This window comes from Trichosurus vulpecula, chromosome 8 (genome assembly GCF_011100635.1).
Source record: "Trichosurus vulpecula isolate mTriVul1 chromosome 8, mTriVul1.pri, whole genome shotgun sequence".
In the NCBI taxonomy this organism is placed as follows: domain Eukaryota; kingdom Metazoa; phylum Chordata; class Mammalia; order Diprotodontia; family Phalangeridae; genus Trichosurus; species Trichosurus vulpecula.
Window position 1 is genome coordinate 180841532 of NC_050580.1, and position 18595 is coordinate 180860126.

General features: G+C 39.4%; 1 protein-coding gene across 1 annotated transcript; it reads right to left on the minus strand.

Moving 5' to 3' along the window:
• Nucleotides 1-16208: 16208 nt before the first annotated feature.
• LOC118829711 (ribonuclease 8-like) lies at nucleotides 16209-16637 on the minus strand. Its single transcript, XM_036736617.1, has one exon. It carries the CDS (start codon nucleotides 16635-16637, stop codon nucleotides 16209-16211), a length of 429 nt encoding a protein of 142 aa, XP_036592512.1.
• Between the last annotated feature and the right edge of the window lie 1958 nt (nucleotides 16638-18595).

The window sequence follows — 18595 nt, forward strand, 5'->3', positions numbered from 1 at the left end:
TGAGTCTATATGACTGTGTTTTCTTCTTAAACACTTCAAATACAATACCGTGTTGCCCTTTGCAAAAGACTGATAATTTTTGGCTATTCAGTGTGAAAAAACAACATTTTCCTAAGAAAAATAATGAAATAGTTAAAATTTGTCTTTGTTGTATCTCCTTCGAGTTCTTTACCTTCAGCACATAGGGCCTTTTTTAAAAGTATGGTTATTTTAACAATAACGGCTTTCACTTCTACAGTGCTTTAAGGTTTTCATAGTTCTTTTTGTCCAATAACCATCTGTAGTAAGTTGAACCAAGGACGTCGTGTGTCCAATATTTTTCTTCTTTGTTCCTTCTTCTTTCTCTCTTCATCAAAACTTCATTTTAAATATAGCTAGGATTTTTAAGTATCCCAACCTATCTGACAGGTAACAAAGTCCATATGGAGTAAAGGGATTTATGTTAACATTTATCTTGCTAACATGTCAACCATCCAATCAACATGACCTCTTCTTCAACTTCAATAATTCAAAAATGTTCATGAATTTACTAGTGTGAATATTCCCTACACTGATGTAGATTCTTCCACCTTAGTGAATGGTAGAGTGAGGCCCCAATTATTTGCAACAATGAATGTTGTGAAGTAGTTACATGTATTTGAATTTGCATTATTTAAATTACAATTATAAAAAGTATAGTAATTGGTTCTAGTCCAACGAAAATGTAGTGCTAATTCAAATAATGCAACCATTTCACAAAATATTTGTCTTAATTGTGACCTAGCTCTGTCTCATGGGATCATAGATTTATATTTGGAAGCTAACCCAAAGGCTATCAAATCGAACTTCTTCATTTTACAGATTAGGAAACTGAGATGGACATTTTCCCAACTGGCAAGTATCTGAGGCAGGATTCATACCCAGGTATTCCTGACTCCAAGTCCATCAATCTTGCCATCTCACCATAGTCAGAATTTATCACTTGGTAGCCACGTGTCACTAATTTGCCCCTCCAAAGCTGTCTAAGCTAGTCCTTTTTGATTGATATGCCATTCTTCATTAGTCCTTTACTTAATTGTTTCTACTATGGCAAGAGATCTCAAAGTTTGCCTCCTGGTAATAGCTTTCTGGACTCAGCGTCAACTCAATGACTCAATGAGGCATCAGAATTATTTTAGCCTTTTAGTGGAGAATCATAATGAACTAATGCATTGAAAATGCACATGTCCACTTGTGGACCTTGAAAATGTCAAGGGTATGGAAAGATATTTCTGGTTCTGGACCCTTTGGATAAAGCTTGGATACAATCACCTAGTCTACTTACCTTGGGCCTGTAGCAAGCTGTTTTACTTCTATTTTTCTAAGTTTTGTTGTCTTCATGTGTAAATGAGAAGGCTGGCCTAGATGAATTTTGAAGCTCTTTCTATGCCCACAAGATCATGTTTTAGACGAAAAGGAGGGCTACTCAGTCTCAACTTTTTGTCATACTTTATTTATGGCTGAATTGAGGTACCAAATTGGAGGTGGAGGGTAATCTTTAATGTGTCCAAGATAACTGTGTGCTTAAAAAAAAGCCACAGTCTTGTTCTGAGGTAGGACCCTAGCATGTACATTCAAGGCTCAGAATGACACCTGTACAGTACTTCTGCCCAGTTGACATAGTCTTGAAAGTTCTGCAGGAAATTATTACATAGCCCAAATGTTTCCTTTTATAAACAAAGAAACAGATGGAAAGAGGCTGCAACCACATAGAATGAATCAGTGCTGTCAATTAATTCTGTCAATACTTGTTTATGGACTTCCATTGTTTCTTGAAAACAAATTCCTTAGGCTCCCTTTCTGGCTCTAATTAATCTTTCTTGCTTTGTCTCACACCACAACAACTCTCCCTTATCTATGTTGCAATAAAAACTGTATTGCTTTTGATATTTCTAAAATATACACTGCAATTTCCTGCTTCTGTGACAGGGTTTTTTACTAATCTGGAACGGCAACATCCTTCTTTCCCTCTCCCCCTCACTCCCCCATCTACTACCCCTCCCCTTCCCCTCTCATTGGCATCTAATACATCCTTCAAGACCCAGTTCAAATGCCTTCTCTTCTGTGAAACCTCCTCTTATTCCTGCAACTAGTTATGATATCTCTTGAGAGATAAAATTTTATACGCTTCTTATAAACTTATGATATTATAATCTGTGTTTTATTTATCTGTGTACATATCCCATCTCCTTCTATTCTCATGAGAATATAGGATGAGAGATAAAAAGCTGGAATTAGTCCTTAGAGGTCATCTGGTCCAACCTTCTCATCTTACATATGAGGAAATTAAGTCCTAAATAGATTAGTGACTTGCCCAAGGTCACACAGGTTGAAGGATCCTAGAGATGGGGCTGGTGGAGAAATCACAGGACATCTAGTCCAACTCCTCATTTTACAGAGAAGGAAACTGAAGACAAGAGAAAATGAGTGAACTGCCCAAAGACACAGAGCTAGTAAATAACAGATCTGGGATTCAAATCCAGAGTACAAAGTCAATGCTCTTTCATTGTACTACGCAGCCTTGACTGTAAGCATTTAACCCAAATACATTTAAACACATGCACATCTTCAGGCCTTGAAGTGAAAGAAAGAACATTTTATTCAGTGAAAGGAGGAACTGTCAATTCATGAAGACATTGGGAAAGCCAATTTGAAGAAAAATTCTCTTCTCTGCTAATGGTTTTGCCTTCTCCCCCAACCATCCTAAGTCTCTCTCCCACCTTTATATCTCCCAGGGAGAAACACTTGATTAGAACTTGCTCCAGCCTTTTCCTTTATGAAGGTCTCTTCCCTACACCACCTTTATTAGGCCAAAGACCCAAGGAATGAATTTCTGTCTTTCTTCCTAGCCTCTCAATCTTCTCTGCCTTTGGTGCCTGGTGGTGAAGGTAAGGGGTTTGTGTGTGGAGGGGGAAATAGATTAGGGAGTAGGCCAATGTGGTGACTCAAATTCTCTCCATTGTTAAGCAATAAACTTCACCAAACTCATTCAGTGTTCAATCCTTGGGCTGGACAAGAAAACATAAACCCAGGAGGCCAATAGCTTCAAATGCCTCAGCTTGTGCCATAAGTAGAGACAGGCCCCTAATTTGAAATTTTCTTTTTCACCTTGGTGTCCTCCAGGCTCACAGGGGTCCATTCAGGCCACAGTGGAGCTCTACATAGCTATAGCTTCTGGTGCCCCCATAGCCTTGACCAGACTACAACTGCTCACAGGCAAAGATTTTGAAAGGTTTCTTGCTCCATACCCGCACATTCTCATAGTGATCCAACCCATCCCTACAGCACATATCTTCTATCTGGCTCCAATTGGTATAAATCAAGGTATGGGAAGCTTTACCCTTCAGAGATTCCATGGCACACATAAGACCTTCACAGCTCAATTGGCTGAAATCCGAGTCCAGGCTGAGATGGTGTTGACTCATGAAATCTGACTAGGCTAGGTCTTCAGAGCATCCAGGAAGCACCCACAGAGCATCAACAAGTCAGGGCCTGTGCCCTTCAGAACAAACATCATCTTATCCATCAGGGCTACCTGCAACATTTCAAAATAAGAGAATCAGAGAGCAGACCAGAATAGCCTCCTAGGAAATCATTCCATTGGACCCTTCCTAACCTCCTTCAGCCCCTTGCTCATACCCCCAACCTGGTATCTGCAGTTACTTTCCCTTCAATGATAACTTCTTAATGTATTAGGGGTATAAGTATGCTTTACTCCCATGCTCAGCTGAATAGCTGCCACATGTTACCACATAAATCACACACACACACACACACACACACACACACACACAAACATACACACCTTAATAAGTTGTGTTTGCCCACAAAGCATAGAATAGGAAAATACTGACAATTTTGGGTGGCTGAGAAAAAGGGGAGAGAAAGAGTAAGGTTACAATTTTTTAGAAGGAAAAAAAAGGGAGCCAAGATGGCAGCTGGAAAGCAGGGACTTACCTAAGCTCTCTCACAGGTCCCTCCAAACACCTATAAAATATGGCTCTGAACAAATTCTAGAGCTGCAGAGCCCACAAAATAACAGATGGAAGCAAGGCTCCAGCCCAGGAAAGCCTGGATGGTCGTGGGTTAGGGTCTATCACACGGAGGTGGGAGCAGAGCGTAGCAGAGCCCAGCGTGGGCTATGTCAGGACCAAACAGGCTGGGCGAAACAGGCCCTAGCACCCTGAATCAGTGAACTGTGGCAGTTACCAGACTTCTCAACCCACAAATGCCAAAGACAACAAAGACGGTTAGTGGGTAGAACGGCTAGAACAGAGAGAAAGGAGTGCACAGTTGGCCTCATTCCCAGGAGCATGAAAGTGGTGCAGCTCTGGGGCTGCTTCCAGCTGCAGTTACTTCCGGCCCTGGGCCCACCAAGTGGGAGGAATTAAGCTGCATATCAGAACGGGAGTGCAAAGCCTGCTTGGATCTGAGTTGTGGTCTGGGTTGGCAGTTCTTGGGGGAGGAGGAGCACTGGTGTGGCAGAATTCACTGTGTAGAAGTAGTTCTGAAAACAGCAGCACAAGGCCCCTAAAGCTTGGGACAAAGTACTCTCTACTCCACAAGCAGCCATACCTTTACAAAAAGCTCAAGAGTGGGGAAGTTGACTGGGAACATGAACAGTCAGAGAAAATGGACCCAGATTCAGACTCAGAAGTGGAATTTTTTTTTTGGTGACAAAGAAGAGCAAAACATGCAGCCATAAGAAGTCAACAAAGTCAAAGAGCCTACATCAAAAGCCTCCAAGAAAAATATGAATTGGGCTCAGGCCATGGAAGAGATCAAAAAGGATTTGGTAAAGCAACTTAGAGAAGGAGAGGAAAAATTGGGAAGAGAAATGAGAGTGATGCAAGAAAATCATGAAAAACAAGTCAATGACTTACTCAAGGAGACCCAAAAAAATACTGAAGAAAATAACACCTTAAAAAATAGACTGACTCAGATGGCAAAAGAGCTCCAAAAAGCCAATGAGGAGAAGAATGCCTTGAAAGGCAGAATTAGCCAAATGGAAAAGGAGGTCCAAAAGACCACTGAAGAAAATACTAGCTTAAAAATTAGATTGGAGCAAGTGGAAGCTAGTGACTTTATGAAAAATGAAGACATTATAAAACAGAACCAAAGGAATGAAAAAATGGAAGACAATGTGAACTATCTCATTGGGCAAACCACTGACCTGGAGAATAGATCCAAGAGAGATAATTTAAAAATTATTGGACTACCTGAAAGCCATGATCAAAAAAAGAACCTAGACAGCATCTATCAAGAAATTATCAAAGAGAACTTCCCTGATATTCTAGAGCCTGAGGGTAAAATAGGAATTGAAAGAATCCACCAATCACCTCCTGAAAAAGATCCCAAAAAAGAAAACTCCTAGGAATATTGTTGCCAAATTCCAGAGCTCCCAAATCAAGGAGAAAATACTGCAAGCAGCCAGAAAGAAACAATTTGAGTATTGTGGAAACACAATCAGAATAACATGAGATCTAGCAGGTTCAACATTAAGGGATCAAAGGGTTTGGAATATGATATTCTGGATGCCAATGGAGCTAGGATTAAAACCAAGAATCACCTACCCAGCAAAACTGAGTATCATGCTCCACAGCAAAATATGGATTTTCAATAAAAGAGAGGACTCTCAAGCTTTCTCAGTGAAAAGACCAGAGCTGAATAGAAAATTTGACTTTCAAACACAAGAATCAAGAGAAGCATGAAAAGGTAAACAAAAAAGAGAATTCATAAAGGACTTACTAAATTTGAACTGTTTTGTTTACATTCCTACATGGAAAGATGATGTGTGTCATTCATGAGACCTTTCTCAGTATTAGGGTTGCTGAAGGGAATACACACACACACACACACACACACACACACACACACACACATATATATATATATATATATATATATATATATATATATATATATATATATATATATATAGACAGAGGGCACAGGGTGAGTTGAACAAGAAGGAATGATATCTAAAAAAATAAAATCAAATTAAGGGATGAGAGAGGAATATGTTGAGAGAGGGAGAAAGGAAGAGAGAGAATGGGGTAAATTATCTCACATAAAAGTGGCAAGAAAAAGAAGTTTGTTGGAAAGGAAGAGGGGACAAGTGAGGGGGAATGAGTGAATCTTGCTCTCATCAGATTTGTCTTGAGGAGGGAATACCATACACACTCAATTGGGTATCTTATCCCACATAAAAGTAGAGGGAAGTGGATAAAAAAGGGGGACAACAGAAGGGAGGGCAGATGGGGAAAGAAGCATTCAAAAGCAAACACTTCTGAAGAGGAACAGGGTCAAGGGAGAAAACTGAATAAAGGGGGACAGGAGAGGAGGGAGAGAAATATAGCTAGTCTTTCACAACATGACTACGTATGCGAGCATTTTGCATAATGATATATGTGTGACCTGTGTTGAATTCCTTGCCTTCTTAGGGAGAGTGGGTGGGGAGGGAGGAGAGGAGAGAATTTGAAATTCAAAGTTTTAAAAGCAGATGCTCAAAACATAGAAAAAAAAAGTTGTTTTTGCATGCACTGGGAAAATGAGATATACAGGCAATGAGGCATATAAATCTATCTTGCCCTACAAGAAAGTAAGGGGAAAAGGGATGGGTGGGAGGGGAAGGAGGTGATAGAAGGGAAGGTTGACTGGGGAATAGGGCAATCAGAGGAGGGGAGGGTAGAAATGGTGAGAAAATTCATAACTCAAAATCTTGTGGAGATCAATGCTGAAAACTAAAAAATATCAAATAAAGAAAATGTTCACAAAAAATAGGAAAAAAAGACATGACAGAATGGCAGGTGCTGAGGAGTCTCTCTCAATGCCTGCTCCTCCATTCTACAAGTATTGAATGAGAAGTGGAGTGGTTGGGCTCCCATATAGTCTGAGCCATGTAATAAACTAGACATACCAGTGAGTAGTCAGAGGGAAGAATCAGATATCCCTTTCACCAATAAAGTAATAAGAGAGGAAAAGTAGTGAGTGATGAGATGTCCAAGTCCTGAGTTCCTACCTGACAGGAAACTGGTCCATGGGAAGGTTTGGCCAGAAGGTGAACAACCTGGAAGATGCCTACTAGCACCCTATGGGAGCAACTGAGGAGTGGTTCTGACTCTAAGTTCCTGATGTGTGTTCCTGGAACTCCATAGTTTGACATATGCCTATAGCTTGTTTGGAGCTATTTTGAAGGCCTCACCCCTTCCCCAAGAAGCTATGGATGAGCCCAAGTGTGCAGAAGTTGTTTTAATGCACTTGGTTCTATTTTTTTCCTTCTGTGTTTCTAGTTTAACAATGTCAAAGTGATTCCATTGACACACAGAGTAAATAACCAAAGAATAAAGAGCCAAAGTCTCCACTCTGAATCAAAAGATCCTTCCAGCTAGCTGATAAGGCTTGAGTGAGTAGCATTCTGCTGTTGCTCAGACTCCAATTCAGGACAGGAGTTTGAAAAGCTCAGAAGGGGTGGGGAAAGGTGCATGTGGGAAGTCAGAAATCAGATTTTGCCATGTATCAGACTCTTTTGGGAGCTCTTAAAACCTAAAGGTCCCCGGCATGTCTCTGAGATCCTGGAATAACACAAAAGGCAATCCCCAAGAAAACAGCAATGGGACCGCTCCAGGCCTTGCCTCCAGAAGTAAAGAGAGGAGAGGTATAACATCAGGTCTGAAGTTATAAAGTAGGCTAGAAGAATAAGCAAATAAAAAAAAAATCTTACCATGAAAGAGATATTGTGGTGGCAAAGAAACTCAAAACATTAATACAGAAGAAGATAATGGCTCGAAAACAACTGTAAGCACCTCCTCAAAAACAAAAAAAACATATTTTGGGTTCATACTCAATAAGAACTCCTGAAAGTGACTAACCAAAAGTTTTTTTTAAAGAGTTGTAAAATAGTTCAACAAGAAATGAGAGTGCTTGAGGAAAAAAAGTGAAAAAAAAGAAAGCTATAGAAGAAAGAACTAGAAAGGAAAATTAAAAGCTTAGCATAAGAGGTACAAAACCTTGTCCTTAGGAACACAGAAACCACTTTCTGAGAACATACCTGGCAAAGCAAAGTTTTTCATGCAGAAAGTAGATGGTCCTGCCCTGACAGCAGAATCATTAGGGTTTCAGTATATCTTTTCACCCCACTCTATATTTCTTTACATATTTCCACAAAGAAATCTGTACCTCTCCCCCAACTTGGTTGCTTTCCCATTTGTTTTCTCAGTTTCAGTCAATAAGTCACTCAGAAAGCATTGATTAAGGGCCTACCATCTGTCAGGCATTGGGCTAGGCAGTAGAGATATGAAGAAAGACAAAAGCTTGTCTCCTCTTTCAAAAAATTCAATGGTGATCTCTGACTCATTTTTTTGTTCTACTTTCTGTCAGTGGGGGGTCACCTATCCTAAAGTCTCTCCTATTGTGAGATGTATTGTTCCCAATCCCCTTCACCTCCAGTCTCTGAAACATAGAATTATGTCCATTTCTGCAGGGCTTTCCTTACACAGGTTTCTGCAAACTCTTGAATGGAGGGACTATCACAGCACACTTAGTAACTCCAACGGGGTAGTAGATCTTATATCTCTTCCAAACAGACCTGACACCCAGGTAGGGAATGGTCAGCAAGGACCAGTTTGCCAGGAGGCCTCAATTTAGGGAGTGGAAGGGGTTAGAAGAGTGTTGCATCACCATTGGCACCATCTCTCAGGAACTGACAGGAACATTATTTTAAAGTTGCAAGGTCTGACTATTGAAACACACCATAAACAAGTGGGGAAAGCTATAGCAATGAACAAATATTTTGCTGAAACAATCTAGGAATTTTACCCAATTTGATAAACTGTTCATTATCCATTTAGGCTTTCATTATTATATTGAATCCCTTGAAGTTGGAGTTCTATGCAATAGCTTAAAAAATTCTTTTTTTTTTCCTCTTTTCTCCCAGGTTCCTAGGCAGCATCTCTGTCTTCCTGAGGCTCTTCCCTAGATGAAGGTCCTCTGACTCATAGTTGGACAGCCTCTGAATTTGGCAGGACAGAAAGAGGAGGTTTAGAGACTGGCTGACTATGACTGATTCCTGAAGGTGGGCCATGGCCTTCTTATGTGCTGAAGGGAAGCTGGGAGAGTGGGGCGGCTCTGTGCAAAATGATGAATCACTGTAGAGTCCCCAAAGGTAGAACAGCATAAAGGGAAAGATCCACAACTAACCTGAGTCTGATGTTTATTTAGCTTGGGTGGAAGGGGAAGTTTGAAGGTAAAAAATTCACCGATAAGCATTGATTGAGAATTAGCTATGTTAGTGAGATACTGTGGGAAATGTTAACAATTCAGTTGTTGTCCCTAGTTTATTCTGAGAGACAACTGCATGGAAAGAAATAACAAGATGAGGTAATATATGATAAGGACCAGTATTGCTATGGAGATTAGGAGAACTCTGCCTGGAACTATTACCTACTAAATTTCCTTCCCATGCCATTGTTAAATAAACTCCTTTTGTTAAATTCTCTGTCCTCTATGATTGTCTCATTTTATTCCAATCCCAAGCCTGGACCACTGGACTATACTAAGCCTGACCGGCCTGGCCCAGGACAGAAGTTAATTTGAATTTGAAGAATAAATATGTTTTCTTTAACTTAATTGATTTAGAAATCATTTGAGACTTCTGAGGATTTGTCTAGATCAAGCTCATCTCTTTCAAATGATCATTTCTTGCCTTCATTCACAGTCTAAATGTCTAGAGTTCAAACAACTGCAGTAAAAACTTAAATAATATTAATTATAGTGGCTTTCCTGGCTTCAAGTTCCAGCTAAAATCTCACTTTCTATGGAAAGCTTTTTCTGATTATCCTTAATTCTAGTTCTTTCCCTCAGTTTATTATTTTAAGTTTGTCCCCTATCTATCTTGATTGCATGTCATTGTTTGGTTGTTCTCTCTTCCATTAGACTGTCAGTTTTTGAGAGCAGGGACTGCCTTTTGCCATTTTTTTATTCCTAGTAGACAAGGAATGCTTATTAACTGATGACTGATTTTCACTAGAATTGAAATGTTGGTTTTTCCAGACGAAAAAATAGATATGATTGATGTCTGGTGATTATTCAACAAATAAAAAGAAATATACATCTTTTCCACTGTGCATGGCACCTCTATGAACATTGATCACATCTTAGGATATTAAAAAACAACTCACAAACAAATGTATAAAAAGAAATGCCGTACATATTCTTTGTATCACAATATAATTAAAATTATTTTGAAGGGCCATTGAAAAAATATTTAAATGTTAAAAGCTACTAGAGTATAAATAACTTAATCACAAATAATTATTGGGTAAAAGAACAAATAATAAAAATGAAAATTTCATTTGAAGATGACAACAATGGGACAATATTCCAAAAACTTTGTGATACAGCTAACATAGTCCTAAGGAGAAGATTTATATCTCCAAACACTTCTAACAAAAAAAGAAAAGGAACATATCAGTGAACTGGGAAGGTAACTAAAAATACTAGAAAGCCAACAAAATTTGAAATATCAAATTAAATGCCATAATATAAATCCTCAAAATTAGCAAAATTAATTTGCTAATATCCTCAGATATTAGCAAAATTGAAAACAAGCACTTAGTTTATAAAACTAGAGTTGGATTAAAAAATAATATCATTAGCTAATTTGATTAAAAAGAAGAGGAAAACCAAAATAGCAGTATCAAAAAAATACAAAAGGAGAATTCACAACAAATGCACAAGAGGCATATTGTTAGAAATTATTTTGCCCAACTATATGCCAAAAAGATCATCAATTTAAATGAAATAAATCAATATTTTCACAATAATGTAATACTGGGAACAAGCCATAAATGAACTTGCAAAGAAGAAAACTCCAGGATAGAGTCAAGTGAATTCAATCAAACATGCCAGAAGGGACAGACACATCTGAAATGACCGAACAACAATGAATATAATTGCCTATTACTGCTGCATATGTGAATTACTGCAGGATGATTATGCTTATTTTTTATTTTGCTGTTGTTTCTTTCACTGTATTTTGTGTTTTGTTGCTGCCATATTAATGCCTGTTTGTTGTTGTGCACACACATCACTGCCAGCAATTAACTTGTATTTTATATGTATGCCAATAGAGGGTGTTATTGTTGCAGCTGGCTAGCTTTGCTTTGTGGGCCAAGTTTACTGCTTTTGTTTAATTGCTTTGTCCTATGGACAAGCATGTACTTTTGAAATGTGCATATGATATATGCTGTATTTCATTAGGCATGTTGTCACCATAGTATCCTGCCAGGTTATGCTTTGTATATTGCAATGTATACTGTGCTATGTGCTGTTAATGTGCACTTATTTATTTTAGTTTTAATAGTTTTGCAAGTTAGTCACACAGGATGCCAAGAAAATTACCCTTATTTAAATGACTGATGTATCTGTTTATACTGTATAGTTACAGGTTTTGGAATTCTCCCAGATGATCTTTGCAAGGGATTGTAAAGAGTTCAAATCTGGGGAGAAATGTAACCCCAGGACCAAAGCTCAATGGTATAGGATGCTCTTCTCATTGGTAGAAATCAATCCTTTGCATGGGAAGAGGGGGGTAGGGAAAAGGAGCAGAGTTAGGAGAAAGAGAGTAGGAAAAAGAAGAGCTCAAGTCTCTCCAAATCTCTTCACTCTGCAAAAGATTAGTAAAAGTCAGAGAAAGTTAAGTTTCCTTAGAATAATTAATGAAGTGTTGACTTGAAAAAATAAGGGAATAAAAATTAACTAAATTAGGTGGACCCAGCCAATCAGAGAAGGGCTAATGTTTTTCAGAAAATGACAAAACCAGGATGTTGGGAAAACTGGCTTAAACCAGCCAGATAACAGTCAGGGTTGAACAGAGAGCTGGGTCAAATTGGTATTACTCATGCTTAATTGGATAATTGAATATTACCTCACACACCCACAGGGAGGAGTTTTCTGCCATTTTTGAACATGGGACATTTGTTGGGGGATGAGGGGGAACATATCAAAGAGTTGCATGTGAGGGGTGTATATGGGAGATTGTAACCCAGAAGGGAGCAGACCAATCTCTTCTCTGAAGGGCAGTACTGAGCTGATACTGCATCAATCTGCAGTGGTCTAACATTATAAAGCTGATCTCATTTTTGTAGGCAGTACTGCCTCTTCCTAAAGAAGGGCTGAGTCTATTCCTGGCCAGGAACATAAGCTCAACTCCCTTGGATGCCTCAATAATAATAAATTGTCCTTGATACTTAAATCTCTGTGCCAAGCATATTTCTAACAACTCTTTTCATTCTCTTCTGGCTCTTGACTCTCTTCAGATCTCTCTTCTATCTCTTCAGAGTGACAGTTGCTTCAGGTGTCTCTTGCTTCTAGCTTTGAGAGAAAAGGTTGATGCCAATCCAATTTCTGCTTCCTGAGGGGAGGACAAGACTCTGGAAAGAAGCCAACATAAAAACTAACAGTTTTGGTCACATCCCTATACTTAGCTTGCTAAAATAGAGACATTAGAAAATTTTCCTTTGGATAAAATCTGGGACTCTTTTGGTTGAACCAACTTACCTTATTCCCAATGAGAAAGTGCCATCACTCTGTATTGTCTAGTTTACATTCTCCTGTGTGTACTTTGTCTGATTTCTGTTTAGCAACCCACTTGGAGAAATAGATTTCTTTGCCACTTAATATGTGTGTTCATTGTGACATTTGGGGGGAAGGAAGTGCAGTCTTGGATATAAAGCTTGGGTCTTCCTTTCCCCATTAAGAAATAGTGAACAGAAGTTTAGCTTCAACCTGAAAATCATATCCCCCTAGACCTCTACTCCATGAAGGTGCAGATAGATATAATTCTAGCCCAATACCCATACTCTCTGAAGAAGAGTAGAGAGGTCAAGCATCTGGCCCCAACTTCCTGCTTCCCTTCCTAGCAGGAACCAAAGTCTCCCTTGAAGAAGGCAAAAGGGAGTGGGTCAGGGGAGGTGGAAGGGTTTATATATGTCTACTCCTTTCAAACTACACAAAACACCCATTTCTCATATGGAAGACACCTTTGCTATGCCATTTTTCTTTCAATTTAGAGTGCAAGGTAGAAAAGTTTTTTTTTTCCTGTACTTTGTTACAAGCCTTTCCAGGGAAAATCATCATTGATATGCAGAGGAATATATCTCTGTAGGACACACATGCTTCTGAATACAAGGCATTTCCCACAGTTACTTAGTAAACAGAAAACATGTAGTCATGAAGGTCAAGTATTGGTCTTAGAGGCAGTTGGTTGTGACTTTCTACTCTCCTAGTATGCCATTAGCCTCAGGGTCAGAGCAGGGTAAACTACTTTTGTCTTCTGATAAGCTTTTCAGTAAAACTAGGATAAAAGAAGATAAGATACATTTACACTTGAATGGGAGGCTTGTTCTAAAATGGTATTTGTCAGGTCCAGAAAGGGAAAAATATAGTCATCTCCTTTCTCTGCAATCACACTCAAAATAGATCTATAGATACACTTGCTGCCTTCCCCAGATACACTACAAGACTGCACTTTTGTATTTTTCTTCCTAGCCCCTAGTATGAGGCGGCACATAGGTTCTTAGTAAGTACTTACTTGCTGAATGTTTGCTTGATGAAAGCAACCCTTCTCATTCTTCCAACTGAGGTATTGTATTAGCATATTTCTGGGTGGTCTCAGTTTTCTAAACATTTTGTCTCCAAATAGTAGAGTCATTTACTCCTCTAAATTACCCCTCCCATCTAACAAGTAGCCCTTCCATGATACCATGTTGTCCAGATTCTGGAGCCACAATGCTTGTCACCAATTTCTCTCACCTTGACTTCAGGGTCATGCCAGTATTAAAATCTCCCTTTGTGAAAACCCCTAACTAATTGGAAAGAGAAGATATCTATTTCCTGCTCCTTATCCCGGACTCCCACCTTACCCAGGCCCCTTTCCTCCTTACAATAGCACCAATGCCCCAGTTTCTTTTCTCTTTTAGAACTTTTGCAATGATTAGTAACAAAAGAAACAACATGGTGCAGGGGATAGAAAACTAGTGTGGAAAGCATGAAGACCTAGAATAAAGTTCCATCTCTGACACACAATGACTATGTGAACCTGGGCAAGTCACTTAACTTCTTAGTGATCTAGGCAACTCCCTAAGCCTATAAATTGCAGAGAAGGTGAGATGGAGGGAGTTCCTTCACTGGTAGAGGGAGTTCCCTTAACCAGGAGTTAGTTCCCTATGCTAAAGAAGTCATAGGTGAAATCATCCCTTTGCTTATGAAAGAAGATTCCCCACAGTTGTATGCAAAAAGATCTTTATTGAAACCAGCACAACACATCTGGCTCAGTCCAGCTCTTGCAGTACAGCTCATAGAGGATAAGCATCTTTCTCACTTTCACCTGTGGTATATTAATCAGCAAAGACACTGTTAACAGGATTTCTACTGAGCCGGTCTCTAACCTGAGAATGCTCCCAGTGGCACAAAGCAAGCCCAGAGACAGAAGTGCCAGGAATCAAGTAGCTTAATTAATATATTTCAGAATGAGGAACATTCTCTTAGCTGAAGTAAAAGCACGGGTGATATACCTAAATCACAAGTGGGGAAGGAGGAGGGAAGGTGGATTACAAACGTTTAGTGGTTTCCCACAAGAAACCTATCAATCCCACAATGCAATAATTTTGGAGTCAAGTGTTTGGGGGTCAGGACCACTCCACCTAGAGAACAGAACCAGAGTTCTGTGATGGGAACAGGTTCTACAATACTTGATGCACTTCACTTAAGATCCAGTGATTGTGAGTGTTGTTGGAGTTTGCATTAATCAGTTTAAGCTGCATTGCGAGCTCTGACTCCCAAGCCAGAGAGGCAGCTTTTGAGGAAACTATATTATTATTATGTTCATTACACATATCAAATTGATTATGAAAATTATATGAAAATTATGAATTCCCTTCTCAACACTAATTTCTTCCATTCTCAGGATTAGATAGCTAGAGAGATAATACATAGGTTGATAAATAGATTCAATGTAGGTAGAACTATAGTTAGATAAGTACAAGGACAGATAGAAAAGCAATTTTAAAATATTTTGTTTCCCAAACTAGATGTAAAAAATAAATTTAACATTCATTTTAATTTCCAAATTCCATTCCTCCCTCCATCCCTCTTTTTCCCCTCCCCCCTCCCAGAGGCAGTAAGTAATCTGATTTAGGTTATAGATTTGCAATAATGTAAAACATATTTCCCTGTTAGTCATTTTGTAGAAGGAAATTTGAAGAAAGAAGGAAGGAAGGAAAAAAAGGAGGGAACAAAGCAAGGAAGAGGAAAAATAGTATGCTTCATTCTGTATTCAGATGCCACCAGTTCTTTCTGTGGTGGTAGATAACATTTTTCATCATGAGTCCTTTGAGATTGTCTTCGATCATTGTGTTGCTGAGAATAACAAAGTTATTCATTGTTGCTCATCATATGCTCATCAACAGCCACAATATGGCTGTTACTGTGTACAATGTTCTTCTGGTTCTGTTTGCTTCACTCTGCATCAGTTCATGTAAGTCTTTCCAGGTTTAGAAAAGCCATTATTGACCAATTACTAGGTACCAGTCACTGAGGATAAAAGTATAAGCAAGGAAGATAATCCCTGCCCTCAAGGAGCTTACATTTTAAAGAGGGAAAACCATAATGCAAAAAATATGGGGGAGTGGTACCCAGAATCAGAATATCCAGAGGTGGAAAAAGATATTATTGGAGGATGAAGAAAGGAGTGTAAGCAGCAGAGTGAAGAGATGGCCAGAAGCTAGAATAAAAGCATACTTATCTACCTCCTCTTTTTCCCTCTACTTGGATCTAAGGTGCTAAGTAAAATGGGAAAGCTCAAGAAATAGTGAAGAGTGATAGAGATAGACAATTCCATTCCACACCATTGCAAGGGTGGAGAATCATGGAGGTCAATTTCATCTATAAGCATCAGGCTAAAGAGGAATAGGAGAATCTCATGCCCTGATAAAGCCATCCAGAAAGGTAAGCTCAGCCCCATAAAAACCCTTTCCAGGAGAATTCCTGAAAAACTCATGGGGAGGATAGGATTGCTGAGATTTGTGCAGGAAAAATAGCAAGAGAGCAGATTTCCATAGTGCATCTTGAAGCAAAAGGGCAAAACAGTGAGAAATTAGACATCAAGGAGTAACAAGCATGGGGTCTGGCCCCTAAGTGCGATCCAAATGTGTAGGAAGCAATGGACTTGTACTATGGTCTGCTCGCAAGGGGCGCCTACAGGCAACAACAAAGTATGCCTGTTTAGCTCTACCACTGTAGCTGCAAGTGGGATAAGTTCCTCCGGTCAATCGACACTGGGTGACAGTGACAGCTGTTGTACTATTATGGCAGTTGGTGTATGTTGGATTCGAACAGTTGGCATTGCGCTGGAAACAAACCCTGATGACTCTGTTAAGCGGGTAGTCCAGGAAGCTGTTGAAGGATTTACACAGAGGGAGATGTTTATTGATTCGTCTCATTCGTCTGTCGCAATATGCATTGTCACTGGAGGCCTTCATCTTGGGATACTGCACATGCTGCAGATTGAACCACTGAGCTGGAGTGAAACCAGGAGGAATCCCTTCAGTGACTGAGAACATGGTCACACAAAGCCCCAGCAGCAACAGTTGGAAAGTTTCCATCAGAGTGAACTGTCTCTCCTATAGAGGTTTAGTAAAGAGAAGGAGAAAGAACATGAGCAAGAGGGAATAAAATATCCACTTGCCCTCCCAGCCCATTTGCTATGTGACTCCCAAGGTATTATATTGCTATCCTCTGTCATCTCTGTCTCTCCATTTGGCCAGTTGACCATGAATTTGATCACCCTGTATGTAGAGCATCATCTGAGGCAGTGTAGGGAGAATTAATGGGAAAAGGAAGACAAGATTATAAAGAAATTACTCCAAAGCCAATAAGAGGGCATCACTTAAAACAAGACTACAGACCCCATTCTACTCCAAGATGTCTTTGCCACTTTTCTCTACTAAGTTTGATGGCATATGTTCCAGAGGTGCTTCAAAGCTAGGCCCTTTCTGCCTACTGATGTCAAGAGGTCTTGTTGGACATTGGTTGGATTCCACCACCACCTCAAATTCTCCTGATAACAAGACAGAATATACATGTTCTAGGTAGACCATATCTGGAATATTATGTTCAATTCTGGATGAAGGAACCAGAGGTGTATATCCTGGAGGACAGATGGGTCATAGGATCAGAAATATATAACTGAAAGGGACCTCAGAAAGGGCCATCTAGTCCATCCCCTTGGTCAGGGGAGACATGACAGCTATGCTTAAGTATTTCAAGATTTGTAAGGTGGAAGAGGGATTGAACTTTGGATCCAAAGGGCAGAATAAATAAAAATGGATAGCAGTTGAAAATAAGCAAATTTAAGCTCAATGTCAGCAACAATTAAAATTATCTAAAAGTCAAATGGGCTGCCTCAGAAATTAATGGTTTAATTCTAACTGGAGATCTTCAAGCAAGGACTGGTTGACCATTTGTTATTTATATTAAATTCGGACCTTCTTTGGTGGTCCGAATTGGACTAGTTGATGCAGAAGCCTCTTCCAATGCTAAAATTCATTGATTATCTGATATCTCCCAACATAGAAATGGATATGAAAACTTGTCTGTTGTGTCATAAAAATGGAATACCAGCAGGACTTTCCCCCATGAACTGTCCTTCTTTCTGAACTTTTGTATCTTATGTTTTGAATCCAACTGTTGGCTTCATATTTCTCTCCATGTTCCCTTCATATTTCTTGGACTTGTGTTCCAAGGTGCCAAGATCTCTTTGGATGATGATTCTTTTAACCAGTGTTGTTAATGGTTCCTCCCAGGCTTGGTAACCAACTATTCCAAATGTAATAAGCACGTCACTGCTTTTCATTCTAATCTCCCACCTGCTGCTTTCCCTGACCTCCTTCAAGATTTGTTTCAAACCCCACCTTCTACAAGAGGCCATTCCCAGTCCTCTCCTTCTCACACCCAGTATGCCACTGCTAATACTCTCCCTCTGAGATTGCCTCCCATTTATGCTAGACATATTCTGAATGAACATATTTATTTTTATGCTGTCTCTCTCATGGAAACATGAGCTCTTTATGGATAGGGATCCTGCCTCTCTGCCTTTCTTTCTATTCCCAGTGCTTTGCACAATACCTGTCATAGAGTAAGAACTTAATAGATGCTTGTTGACTGACTGACACAGTCTATTCTTTCCCACAGTGGACTTGAATAAATCCTTTTAATTTTTTTAAAGATCTTGGCTAGTAACTTAAGGGAAATTGTAAAATAAAACAAACCTAAAAATCCCAGGACTGATGCCTTATAAAAGATGAAGATTGTGTCCTAAATCATCTTGAATCCAGCACTAGATTACAATAGCTTCCTGGGGTAGACACCCCCCTTTCTTATATAAGAACTACTGAAGCCTGACGTTTCTAAGCCAATGATGATGCTTCTGTAGAGGGCCAAAGCATGATTGCTCTCTACCAGCAGAACAACCAATGCCTACCTCTTTTGTGTTTTTAAAGACGGCATCCCTTTCAATTCT

Excerpts from the sequence above, each read along its gene's own strand:
- LOC118829711 (XM_036736617.1), bottom strand. The coding sequence starts at position 16,637 with ATGTTCTCAGTCACTGAAGGGATTCCTCCTGGTTTCACTCCAGCTCAG.